We start from the raw sequence: 14,084 nt of genomic DNA, 5'->3' as shown, positions 1-14,084 counted from the left end.
CCTAGTGCAACTTCATAGTATTCATATCGAATTTCTTAGACGGGTGGGCTTGCTATTGTGTTGACTATCGGTTAACGGCTTGGGATCCCGAACGGATTTTCGAATACTTGAAGTTTATTTGCACTAAAATGGAAGATCAACGAGGAGGAGGATCCATCAGAATCGACAAACTGACGGACTCCAACTTCTACGTGTGGAAGCAGAAAATACAACTTCTGCTTGCTCTACGTGATGTTGACCAATACATCGTTGAGGGAAGAGTTCCAAGTGAGGAACGCGCGGAAGAGCGTAAGAAGTGGATCAGAGGTGACAGTAAAGCTAAAGCACTGATTGGTCTCTCCCTATCAGATGAGCATCTTGAGCATGTACGTGATGTTGATACTACTCATGAGATGTGGGAAGCTATTGTCAACGTGTTTGAGAGGCACACTTTGCTGAACAAACTAGCTGCACGTCGTGAGTTCCACACTGTGAAGATGCTTTCCGGTGAAAAGGTGCTTGCATACATCAATCGTGTCAAGCAGCTGGCAGCCATCCTCAAGTCAATGAGCGTAAACATCGATGACAAGGAGATGGCCATGGCAGTGCTCAACGGTCTGCCTGCCCGTTTCGAGGCTCTCATCGTTGCACTTGATGCTCTCGGTAATGAGGAAAAGATATTCAGTTTGGACTTTGTGAAAAGTCGTCTGCTGCAGGAAGAGCAACGAGCAAACATGAAGTGTAGCTCCTCACAGACATCGGCTCTGGTTAATCGTGCCCCGAACAATCGGGACATAAACGATTACAAATGCACGAACTGCGGTCATACAGGCCATACGGCAACCCGCTGCTGGGGAAAGGATTTGAATGGGCGTCGCCCGGCTCCTCCTAGCGGATATAAACCGCGTATGTCTCAGCAGAAACAATCTGCATTTGTCTACTGGAAGGTCAGCGGGGCAAAGGGAAATCGAAGGACGGTTGATGGGGTGAAGTTGAAGGATTGGGTACCGATTTACTTCGAGTCGCCAACTTCTGGCACTACTTATACACTTCTGCAATCTTCTAGAACTCTACTACCAAACACTACGACACACATACTACAAATGTATTGGCTCTAACACATGTGCCCGTCTTGCTACTCAGCCAAACTGGCGATGGCCCAACAAACAGAACAGAAAACCGCCTTACGAATTACCACTGTCATGACGGAGAAATTAGTAAGGCAGTACAACAAAGCACAGCAAAGCACAAATTCCCTTACTATTCCAAATCCAGCGTGGCACAAATTCGTAAGGCACGTTTACAGCTCACACGTTGCCTTACGAATTCAAATCAATCCTGGAAGGACTGTTTACAGCCCACACGTTGCCTTATGAATCTGAATCTCTCGTGAGGTCCTGTCCACTGTCAATTACAACAGTGCACATTTCGCCTTACGAATTCAAAACTCGCGCAACGGTATCTTTGTGCCCTGCTGTACCCGTGCTGCACTCCATGGACGCTGTAAACCTTTGGCACGTGCCAGGCACCCGCCACCAAGGTTCTACACTTTGTCTGTAAGACTGCAAGCGTACTGTACGCGTCCGACAGTGTAATGAGGACATGTGTCCAGGTCATACAGGTGTCGGGCGAAGAAAATGAAACATGCTCACATTGTACTGTACACGGCAACCGTGTACATATTTCACACGTGTACACGTTGAAAACTAAACGTGCTCCTGAAGTACGGTAAAGTGCAACCGTGTCCAGAAATCACACGTGTACACGTTGAAAATCAAACTTGCTCAGCTCGTCACGCGGAGTGTTTTTGCTTTTACACGTGTCATACCTGTCGTCGTGTGTCATGCATATCAGCATGTGGTCGTAGAATTACAACACTCCCCCTCGATCACATGCTTTTACCAGAAGTAGCTACTGCAAGCCCTAGAAGTTCTACAAACTTCTGGAACAGAACTCGCCCAAGTGCTTTCGTCAGGATATCTGCAGGCATGGAAGTGGTCGGGCAATGTGACAAAGAAATGACGTTTCTCTTAATTGCATCTCGTACATAGTGGTATTTCACATCAACATGTTTGTTACGACGGTTGACCGATTCATTCTGTGCATACGAAATAGTCCCTGCATTGTCACACCCCATCACAATCGTGGGATCAGAATCAAGTCCAAGAACATCAGCAACCACTTGACGCAACCAAGTCGCCTCCTTACACGCTTCACATAGTGCAATGTACTCAGCTTCACACGTCGAAGTTGCAACCACAGTCTGTTTCCGGGAACTCCAACTGATCGCTCCACCGCAGAACTTGAAAACATATCCGCTGGTCGACTTGCGAGAGTCTGAACAACCGGCCCAGTCAGCATCACTGAAGCCGAACAACTCCGGCGATTTAGATTTATTGTCAAACACGATTCCTAAGTTTCGAGTCCCTTGCACGTATCGCATTACCCGTTTCACACCTGCCCAGTGTGACTCACATGGGTTGGCAGAATGTTGAGAAAGCTTTCCAATCGCATATGCCAAGTCTGGACGAGTGCCAACCATCAAGTACATCAGGGATCTCACTGCCTCACGATACGGTACATTTGTTTCGGAGTCGTTTTCGGTTGAAATCGTGGTTGTGTGACCTTGTTCCATTGGAGTCAGAGAGGGGTTACACGTTGACATTCCAAAACGCTCAAGCACTTTTGATGCATACTTAGTTTGAGTGAGACTCAAAGTCTTGGCGCTGCGATCCCTTTGAATTTCAAGACCAATGCAGACTTTTGCTTCACCAAGGTCTTTCATCTCAAACCGGTTATGAAGCTCCCCCTTCATCCATTTGATGGCATCGATATCACTACCGGCGAGTAACAAGTCATCGACATAAAGTTCAATCAGCATGATAGTGTTACCGATGCGTTTAATGTAGAGACAAGGATCACTACGCGAAGTCTCGAATCCCAATTCACCAATTAAGAAATCATCCACTTTGGCATGCCATTGACGATGTGCTTGTTTAAGACCGTAAAGTGCTTTCAAAAGTTTGCACACGTGATCAGTTTTGCTTTTGTCAATGCACCCTTCGGGTTGCTCCATGTAGATGTCTTCATCCAAGTCGCCGTTCAAAAACGCAGTCACGACATCCATCTGATGAAGTTCGAGGTCGTAATGAGCAACTAAGGCAAGAAGTAGACGAATAGTGGTAAACTTTATGACAGGGGCATATGTCTCAGTATAGTCAAGACCTTGGACTTGCTGGAATCCACGAGCAACAAGTCTGGCTTTTGCACTTTCAACTATATTTCCATTTGCATCAGGCAGTTGCTTGACATTGAAAACCCATCGAGATGTCAAGATGTTTGACGCCTCAGATCGAGGAACAAGTTTCCAAGTCCGATTCTTAGTCTGCGAGGCAAGTTCTTTGTCAATGCCGGTCTGCCAAAATGCAGCTCTAGGACCGTTGGTTGCCTGGTTGAAAGTGTTGGGTATTGAAAATGTGCGACCACATGCTGTTATCTGAAAAGGTCAAAATCGAGTGACACGTGTACATGACTGCACGGTCCGGGCGCTCTTACCCATATCACGACATGACACGTGTAAAATCCCAGATTTTGGGGTTCCGGGGACGAAAGTGGCCTCTCGGAGGGTCATGCAAATTTGCATAGTTTTGCCAAGTGGAACCTTGGCCCGTAGCACTATAGACTACACAGGAAATACTGCAATTCTATTGGTCCTCAGGTCTAATGCTGCAAATCTATTGGTCGAGCGTTGTCCACGTGTGCGTCATTGGCCTTGTGATGTACTTTAAATGGCCTGTATATGCCATAATTACGTTGTTTTGGGGGTTTCAAGTGGTTTGCCATGGTCGTAATGGGTAATTGCATGGGGCCCCCGGGCGGGACACATGTATGCCGTGTACACATGTACACGTCGCCAGGTGGATTCGTGTACGTACACATGTACACGCATCCAGGTGTATGCACATGAGGGTTTACAGTTTTACAGTGTCAGACTGTTTGCGATCCTGCGCGTGTCCGAGTACAGTACATGTGAATCAAAAGTACAACAAGTACTTGTCGCGAGAGGAATACAGTTGTGCGATTATTCTGTGTACGCGTCACGCTGTATGCGAGTCTTGCGTGAGCACGCGCCGTTGCACTGTGCTCTCGTCATGGTGCGCCGTTGGATGCAAGTTCATGACAGTACTCGTGTGATTTACATGTATTCTCATGTGAGTTGTGTAGAAAGTCTGGATGCACATTGTTATAACTTGCCATAATTATCTGACAGTGCTTGGCGAAATTAGTAAGGTGAGAAACAAGGATACGTATGGCGATTGTGATATGAAAGACGTTTGCGTTGTTGGAAATAGACAAGGGCCAAGTTGTTCGTTGCACAACAATGAAGTCTGGCATGACTGGATGCAGATTAGTAAGGTGTGAAACAGTTGCATGCATAGGGCCATGGTTTACAGTCATTTGGAATGTGTAGAAATAGTTGTGAGCTAATAGTTACGAATCGATTCGTAAGGTGGAAATCGAACAGTATGGTCGGGCCACAAGAGGACCGCGCTTGGTCGCGCATAGTAGAGTATGGTTTACTGGGAGTCGGAGTAGAGCGATAGTGTAGCACTCCAAGTGTATAAGTATTGCAGGAAAACGGCTTCAAAGTAAACCTCGGCACCAACTCCTTCACTCACACACATCAACCTGCCTTCCTTCTTTCCCTTGCCCCTCCAAACCTACCATTAGGTTATGGGCCCAGTCTCTCGCTGTCGTTTCACTGCATGAGTCTGTCGTTCTCGTTCCGTTGTTTCTGCCGTCGTTGTCGCTGTCGTTTTCGCTGCCGTTTCTCGTCGTTCTTTCCGCTGGTCTTCTCGCTGTCGTTGTCGCTCTCGTTCTTGCCGTCGTTCTTGGTTTTGGTTTTCGCTGCTGCTGTCGTTCTTGCTCTCTTGTGTGAATTGGTGTTGGTCATCGCCCCCGCTGTCTTCGTTGTCTTCGTTCTTGGTTTGGCTTTCGTTCTTGCTGTGGTTCTTGCTGCTGTCTCTGTCTTTGGTCTTCGTCTTCGTTTGCGCTCCCGCTACCGCCGTCGTCGTCAATCTCGCATTTGGTTTTTCTTCGTTCTCTCATGCAAAGTAAGTTTTGAGTTTCTTTCCATTTCCTACACATCTAAGTGATTGTCTTTGCACGTTTTGGTGGTTCTTAAGAGCAATAATTCCAAAATCTGTTACTGACGATTATCTTCATATTCCTTATTGTGAATACCTGTTTTTACGGGGTTGTGTTAGATCTGGAATTAGTACCGGTGCGCTCTGCGCCTGGGAAGCTGGTCACCGGTCGAACGGTTCGGACATCGGAGGTCGTATCCGTTGAGGTGCTTGAGCCTGAGGATCAACCTTCACCTCGGCTCGCGCTTCCGGGTCCGTCCTCGAGTTGTGCACCATATAGGATTTCTCGTATTCCGCGCTCTGTTCCCGCACCAGTAAAGAGAACGAAGCATCGACTTTCTGCTCGGAAAGCGGCTGTTCTCGCCGATAAGCAGTTCAAGCGTGAGCGCAAGAGAAATCGTAAGGTGTGCCCGCGGTATAAGCGGTATTGTAAAGTGTGCGGCGTTAGTGGCAATAGTGCGAAGGCCTTTTACGACCACGTTCAGTCTAGGTCTCATCGCATTCAAGTTGCCAACGCTAAGGAGACTCCGCGTTGTATCCCTTGCAATCGCGTCTTTGAGTCTCACGGGCACCTGAAGTGCCACGAGAACGGTGCCGCACACTTAAAGGTAGTTTGTGAACAGAATAGTTAGGGATTTCATCCAAATAAATTCACATATCTGTTCGCAAATTTCTCCTAGTGCAACTTCATAGTATTCATATCGAATTTCTTAGACGGGTGGGCTTGCTATTGTGTTGACTATCGGTTAACGGCTTGGGATCCCGAACGGATTTTCGAATACTTGAAGTTTATTTGCACTAAAATGGAAGATCAACGAGGAGGAGGATCCATCAGAATCGACAAACTGACGGACTCCAACTTCTACGTGTGGAAGCAGAAAATACAACTTCTGCTTGCTCTACGTGATGTTGACCAATACATCGTTGAGGGAAGAGTTCCAAGTGAGGAACGCGCGGAAGAGCGTAAGAAGTGGATCAGAGGTGACAGTAAAGCTAAAGCACTGATTGGTCTCTCCCTATCAGATGAGCATCTTGAGCATGTACGTGATGTTGATACTACTCATGAGATGTGGGAAGCTATTGTCAACGTGTTTGAGAGGCACACTTTGCTGAACAAACTAGCTGCACGTCGTGAGTTCCACACTGTGAAGATGCTTTCCGGTGAAAAGGTGCTTGCATACATCAATCGTGTCAAGCAGCTGGCAGCCATCCTCAAGTCAATGAGCGTAAACATCGATGACAAGGAGATGGCCATGGCAGTGCTCAACGGTCTGCCTGCCCGTTTCGAGGCTCTCATCGTTGCACTTGATGCTCTCGGTAATGAGGAAAAGATATTCAGTTTGGACTTTGTGAAAAGTCGTCTGCTGCAGGAAGAGCAACGAGCAAACATGAAGTCTAGCTCCTCAGAGACATCGGCTCTGGTTAATCGTGCCCCGTACCATCGGGACATAAACGATTACAAATGCACGAACTGCGGTCATACAGGCCATACGGCAACCCGCTGCTGGGGAAAGGATTTGAATGGGCGTCGCCTGGCTCCTCCTAGCGGGTATAATCGTCACGCGGAGTGTTTTTGCTTTTACACGTGTCATACCTGTCGTCGTTTGTCATGCATATCAGCATGTGGTCGTAGAATGTCTGATGTCGAAAGCTTCGCACACGAACAATCTGGAGATGTCGCCTTCGTGGCTCGTAGATTCAGCTTGTACAGCTCATATTACATATGACCGATCTTTGTTTGCAACGTACGAGCCACTTGAATCCGCCTCTGTTCAGATGGGAACCAAGGCTAGTGCAAAGGTTGCCGGCCGTGGTGACGTTCACTTGAAGTTAAATGTGAATGGCCGCATCGAACCGTGCAAGTTGACAGATGTATTGCACGTTCCGGACTTTGCGTTCTCTCTGCTCTCTGTCAGTCGAATGACTGAACTTGGACTAAAAGTTGGGTTCGAAAATGGAAAATGCATGATCAGACGAGGCTCAACTGTAGTGGCGACTGCGACATTGGTTGGAGAACTTTACGTTCTCGACATCGTCAGTGACATCGGATCTGCACATGCTGCCACCCTGCAAACGTGGCATGAGCGCTTTGCACATGTGCATTCTCAAGGTATTGCTTCGATGATTCGTGACAATGTGGTAAGTGGAGTCAAACTACTTGGTAATGAGGCTAACAAAATTAACAATACTGACAATGATTGCATCTCTGAAAAATGTTCTGCGTGCGTCTACGGCAAAGCCACTGGATCTGTGATCCCAAAAGAGCGGTCCTCGAGGCGGGCATACTTCTGTCTAGACTTAGTTCACTCTGATGTTTGTGGCCCCTTAGAGGTGCAGTCCATTGGTGGTGCCAAGTACTTCATTACCTTCATAGATGATCACTCAAACTGGTCAGTAGTGTACCCTATGCACCATAAATCAGAAGCATTTGAACGATACAAAATGTTTGCACAACTTGCTCAGACTCACACTGGTCGCAAGATCAAAGTGCTTCGCACCGATCGAGGTGGTGAGTATCTGTCCACGGAGTTTAAGTCATTTCTGATTGCAAATGGTACTCAGCATCAAATGACGACCGCGTACACACCGGAGCAAAATGGCGTCGCCGAACGACTGAACAGAACTTTAGTAAACTTGGTGCGCTCCATGCTAGCGCACAAGAAAGTTACAAAGGGGTTCTGGGCAGAAGCACTTGCCAATGCAGTGTACGTTCGAAATCGAGTCACGTCACGTGCCATTCCCCCCAAGATGACCCCATACCACTTATGGATGAAATCTGTGCCAAATGTTGGTCATTTGCGTGTTTTCAGTTCAAAGTGTTGGTATACATTACCAAAACACAACATCCAGAAACTTGACGCCCGTGCAAAGGAGGCAATGTTTCTAGGGTATGCTGAAGATACGAAAGCTTACAAGTTGTGGGATGGTGATTTGCACAAAGTGATCGTATCCAGAGATGTTACTTTTGACGAGTCCACGGGAGGCAAATCTGGTGAACCGATGGATACAAACGAGGAGGCTACAACTGACGATGACACAATCAACTTGAACATCGATGAGGAAGTTGCAGAAAATGATGCAGTGGCATCAGAAGCATCATCGCCGGATGAACAACAAGACTCTGATGAATCCTCCAACTCCTCCCCAACTGCCGGGGAGGACGAAACCACCGAAACAGTTGAGCAACACGTAGTTGAGGAAGAAACGATTGATCCGCCAACTAATCTCCGTCGGTCCACTCGCGTTCGCAAAACGCCTGGGGCGTGGTGGGCAGCAGCTTTGGTGACTGCTGGACTCCTTAGCCACGCCCATGTGATAACGGAAATCCCAAACTCGTACAAGCAAGCTATGGATTCTCCAAAAACTCGCTTCTGGCAGAAGGGCATCGACAAAGAACTTGCTTCACAACACAAAAACAAAACATGGACACTTGTTCCAAGATCTCAAGCATCAAACGTCCTGACGTCCAGGTGGGTTTTCGGAGTGAAGCAACTTCCTGACGAGTCCGGAAAATTGGTCGAAACTGCAAAGAGACGTCTTGTGGCACGAGGTTTTCAACAAATAGAAGGCATCGATTACACTGAAACTTTCGCCCCTGTCATCAAGTTCACAACTATCCGTCTGCTGCTGGCACTGGTTGCGTACTTTGACCTTGAGCTGCATCAGATGGACGTGGTGACTGCCTTCCTCAACGGTGACCTTCACGAAGAAATCTACATGGAGCAACCTGAAGGATGCATCGACAAAGTCAAACCTGATTCGGTGTGTAAACTTTTGAAAGCAATCTATGGTCTTAAGCAAGCCCATCGCCAATGGCATAGTAAGATCGATGAGTTTCTGATCACTGAACTTGGTTTCAACACTACACGCAGCGACCCATGTCTTTACATTCGACGTCAAGGCAATGTCATCATGATTATCGCGTTGTACGTGGACGATCTGCTGCTAGCTGGAAGTGACTTGGAGGCCATATTATGGATGAAAAATGAACTCAACAAACGATTCGATATGAAAGACCTTGGCGAAGCGAAGACTTGTATTGGTCTTGAGATCGACCGTATACGTTCTAAACACGTCCTGACCGTCACGCAGTCGAAGTATGCCCAAGCAGTACTGAAACGGTTCAAAATGTCGGCATGCAATCCTTGCGTTACTCCGATGGAACAGTCTCGACATGTCACAATGCAAGTGGCCGTGATGACAACCCATGCTTTGAACCATATCGTCAGGCCATTGGATGTCCAATGTTCCTAATGGTCGGGACCCGCCCCGATATTGCGTATGCCATTGGAAAGTTATCTCAACACTGTGCCGACCCTCACGATTCGCATTGGACAGGTGTGAAACGTGTTTTGAGATACTTGCGTGGGTCCCAGCATCTTGGAATAGTGTTTGGTAAAGATGATCTTGGTACGGAACTTCATGGGTATAGCGACGCAGATTGGGGTGGATGCCTTGAATCACGAAAATCAACGAGTGGGTACGTGTTCAAGCTTTGTGATGGGCCTATCAGTTGGGCTTCCCGGAAACAAACAGTAGTTGCAAAGTCTACTTGTGAGGCAGAATACATCGCACTCAGTGAAGCATGCAAAGAGGCTGCGTGGCTTCGACGCTTCCATGCCGATGTACTTGGTGCGAATTCGGATCCAACAATTCGCGTTGGATGTGACAACGCTGGTACGATTGCGTTTGCTCAGAACGAATCTACAAATCGTCGCAACAAGCACATTGATATTACGTATCATTTTGTTCGAGATGCGGTGCAGCGAAAACTGGTCACATTGTACCATTGTCCGACAACAGAAATGCCAGCCGATATGCTGACCAAACCACTTGGTCGCGTGCTGTTTGAAAAGTTCGTGGGCATGGTTGGGCTTTCCGAGTGCAAAGCTGCCCAAAGCATGTAATCGAGGGGAGGTATTGAAAATGTGCGACCACATGCTGTTATCTGAAAAGGTCAAAATCGAGTGACACGTGTACATGACTGCACGGTCCGGGCGCTCTTACCCATATCACGACATGACACGTGTAAACTCCCAGATTTTGGGGTTCCGGGGACGAAAGTGGCCTCTCGGAGGGTCATGCAAATTTGCATAGTTTTGCCAAGTGGAACCTTGGCCCGTAGCACTATAGACTACACAGGAAATACTGCAATTCTATTGGTCCTCAGGTCTAATGCTGCAAATCTATTGGTCGACCGTTGTCCACGTGTGCGTCATTGGCCTTGTGATGTACTTTAAATGGCCTGTATATGCCATAATTACGTTGTTTTGGGGGTTTCAAGTGGTTTGCCATGGTTGTAATGGGTAATTGCATGGGCCCCCGGGCAGGACACATGTATGCCGTGTACACATGTACACGTCGCCAGGTGGATTCGTGTACGTACACATGTACACGCATCCAGGTGTATGCACATGAGGGTTTACAGTTTTACAGTGTCAGACTGTTTGCGATCCTGCGCGTGTCCGAGTACAGTACATGTGAATCAAAAGTACAACAAGTACTTGTCGCGAGAGGAATACAGTTGTGCGATTATTCTGTGTACGCGTCACGCTGTATGCGAGTCTTGCGTGAGCACGCGCCGTTGCACTGTGCTCTCGTCATGGTGCGCCGTTGGATGCAAGTTCATGACAGTACTCGTGTGATTTACATGTATTCTCATGTGAGTTGTGTAGAAAGTCTGGATGCACATTGTTATAACTTGCCATAATTATCTGACAGTGCTTGGCGAAATTAGTAAGGTGAGAAACAAGGATACGTATGGCGATTGTGATATGAAAGACGTTTGCGTTGTTGGAAATAGACAAGGGCCAAGTTGTTCGTTGCACAACAATGAAGTCTGGCATGACTGGATGCAGATTAGTAAGGTGTGAAACAGTTGCATGCATAGGGCCATGGTTTACAGTCATTTGGAATGTGTAGAAATAGTTGTGAGCTAATAGTTACGAATCGATTCGTAAGGTGGAAATCGAACAGTATGGTCGGGCCACAAGAGGACCGCGCTTGGTCGCGCATAGTAGAGTATGGTTTACTGGGAGTCGGAGTAGAGCGATAGTGTAGAACTCGAAGTGTATAAGTATAGCAGGAAAACGGCTTCAAAGTAAACCTCGGCACCAACTCCTTCACTCACACACATCAACCTGCCTTCCTTCTTTCCCTTGCCCCTCCGAACCTACCATTATTGGGACCTTCAATAGCGACATGCGCATGTGAAAGAAGAGCAGCTGCAAAGTTGCTCCTCCACCATGATCCGGGAGGTCTGCTGACTCGAGACGATCTTCGCACAGCTGGAGTCGGAGTTGGAGGAGTGACATTCGGAGTTTCGACGGCAGTTGGTACATCATCTTCATCTTCATCATTCTCACTTACAGAATGAGCAACATCGTTTTCAAGAACCTCCTCCGAAACTTCATCCTCTTCAGAACCGACCTCATCCGTATTTGGGGTATCAGCTGTATTCCCATTGTCGCCATCGAGCAGTACAACGTCAACATCAGAGTTGATTGAATCACTTTCGTGTGCAGGAATGTCATGCATACCACATGTCGATTCATCAAACTTGACATCCCGTGACACAACAATTTTATTCAACTCTCCGTCCCAAAGTTTGTATGCCTTACTGCATTGCGAGTACCCAAGAAAAATCGCTTCACGCGCTCGCAAGTCCAGCTTACGGAGCTCTAATTTTGGTAATGTATACCAACACTTTGACCCAAATACTCGCAAATGGCCAACATTTGGAGTAGAATTCATCCAAATGTGGTGCGGAGTTGTATTAACGGGCAAAGCGCGTGAAGTAACTCGATTACGTACATATACCGAAGTGGCAAGAGCCTCGGCCCAGAATCGCTTACTGACCTGTTTATGAGAAAGCATTGAGCGGACAAGATCAATCAAAGTTCGATTTAAACGTTCAGCAACACCGTTTTGTTCAGGGGTGTACGCCGTTGTGAGTTGGTGCTGCGTACCGTTTAAATCTAAATGCGACTTGAATTCCGTCGACAAGTACTCTCCCCCTCGATCAGTGCGAAGCACCTTTACTTTGCGACCAGTGTGGGTTTGAGCCAACTTTTCATACAACTTGTATTTTGCGAACGCCTCAGATTTATTTCTCATCGTGTACACAACTACCCAGTTCGAGTGATCATCTACAAATGTAATGAAGTATCTCGAACCACCAATGGACTGTACTTCGAGCGGACCGCAAACGTCAGAATGTACCAAGTCAAGACAGTTCTGTGATCGAGACGATGATCGCTGTTTTGGGATTACTGATCGCGTTGCTTTGCCAAACACACACGCAGGACAAATGGGAGAGTGATTGTCAGACTTCGGATTCATTGCACTGATGACATCGCTTTGACGAACGTTGATGCCACTTACCACATTATTGTGAATCATTGATGCGATGCCTCGTACATTAACATGGGCCATGCGTTCATGTAGCGTCTGCAGGGTAACTACGTGAGCAGAAAAGGTTTCATTCATGACGTCAAGTATGTACAAATCCCCAACTAGACTCGCTGTGGCAACTACAGTTGGTCCTGCAGTAACGCAGCATTTCTCATTTTCAAATGACACTTGCAAACCCTTCGAAACCATTTGGCTAACAGACAGTAGCGAATATCCGAAATCAGGGACATGCAAAACGTTTGACAATTTGCAAGGATGGGGACTACCGTTGACGTTCAACATGAATTCGACCTCGCCGCGCCCAGCGACATTAGCTCTAGCCTTCGTGCCCATCTCGACTGATCCAGATTGCATCTGTTCATACGTAACGAACAAAGAGCGATCAAACGTAATGTGAGCGCTGCAACCGGAATCGACAAGCCATGACCTTTCGTTTGCAGCCCTCTTTTCTGGAGTGGAAGTCGAAAGCAAGCAAGTAAAGTCACTCTCCGCAAAGGCAGCAGTAGAATTGTCATCTCGAGAAACGAATGCACTTGGCTTTAAGCCAGTGTTGCGTGACCGAAACCCATCTGGCGGTGCAGGTCGGCGCCCATTCACGTCCTTGCCCCAGCAACGCGCTGCAGTATGCCCATGTCTATTGCAATTCGTACATTTCATATCGCGTCGAATAGGCATACGATTGACAAGTGCAGGTGCATGTGGTGATGAAGCAGATGCAGTCTTCATGCTTTCTCGTTGCTCTTCTTGCAGCAGACGACTCTTCACAAACTCGAGTCCAAACACTTTATCTTCATTGCCAAGTGCGTCAAGAGCAACAATCAAGTTATCGAATCGTGGAGGCAAGCCATTCAACACAGCCATTGCAATTTCTTTATCGTCAATCTCAACACTTATTGACTGCAATCTGGCAGCAAGTTGCTTCACACGATTGATGAACACGAGCACTTTCTCGGACGGGAGCATGGATACAGTGTAAAAGTCGCGACGGGCGGCAAGTTTGTTGAGCAAAGTATGACGCTCAAACACATTCAGAATTGCTTCCCATGTCTCTTTCGCACTGCTACACCCTCGCACATGTTGCAAGTAGTCATCAGAAAGCGTGAGTCCGATGACTGCCTTTGCTTTTGCGTCACCACGGATCCATTTTCTCCGGTCATCTGACGTCGCATTCTCCGGGATATCATCAAAAACGTATTGATCGACATCTCGGAGAGCAAGCAGTAGCTGGATTTTCTGCTTCCAGATGTAAAAGTTAGATGCGGTCAGCTTCTCGATTCTGACCGATCCAGAGCTTTGGTCATCCATTTCGCCGAATGGATGTATCCTTCGAGTATACAAGGTCTTCTGTTCCGGGATCCCAAGCCGTTAACCGATAGTCAACACAATGGCAAGCCCACCCGTATAAGAAGTTTGTAGCGATTACTCGGAAACGTTCTTGGTGCTTGTTCCCGGCGGAGTGGAACAAGCGTATTTTTCTTAAAAATGCCTTAGGGCGCTACCCCTGTATGTCGGCCAGTGCGGGTCTTTCGACTGTGAACTAAATCA

The 14,084-nt window shown here is 47.3% G+C and overlaps 1 protein-coding gene across 1 annotated transcript; it reads right to left on the bottom strand.

The window, feature by feature from the left end:
* Positions 1–11,261: 11,261 nt before the first annotated feature.
* CHC_T00000969001 (hypothetical protein) lies at positions 11,262–13,844 on the bottom strand. The gene is made up of 3 exons (XM_005718196.1): positions 13,137–13,844; positions 12,495–13,076; positions 11,262–12,455 (listed from the first exon to the last, which is right to left on the bottom strand). The coding sequence occupies exons 1-3, from the start codon at positions 13,842–13,844 to the stop codon at positions 11,262–11,264; spliced, it is 2,484 nt and encodes an 827-aa protein (XP_005718253.1).
* Between the last annotated feature and the right edge of the window lie 240 nt (positions 13,845–14,084).

This window comes from Chondrus crispus, genomic scaffold (assembly GCF_000350225.1).
Source record: "Chondrus crispus Stackhouse genomic scaffold, scaffold_379, whole genome shotgun sequence".
Taxonomy (NCBI): domain Eukaryota; phylum Rhodophyta; class Florideophyceae; order Gigartinales; family Gigartinaceae; genus Chondrus; species Chondrus crispus.
This window is presented reverse-complemented; position numbering and strand designations above follow the sequence as displayed.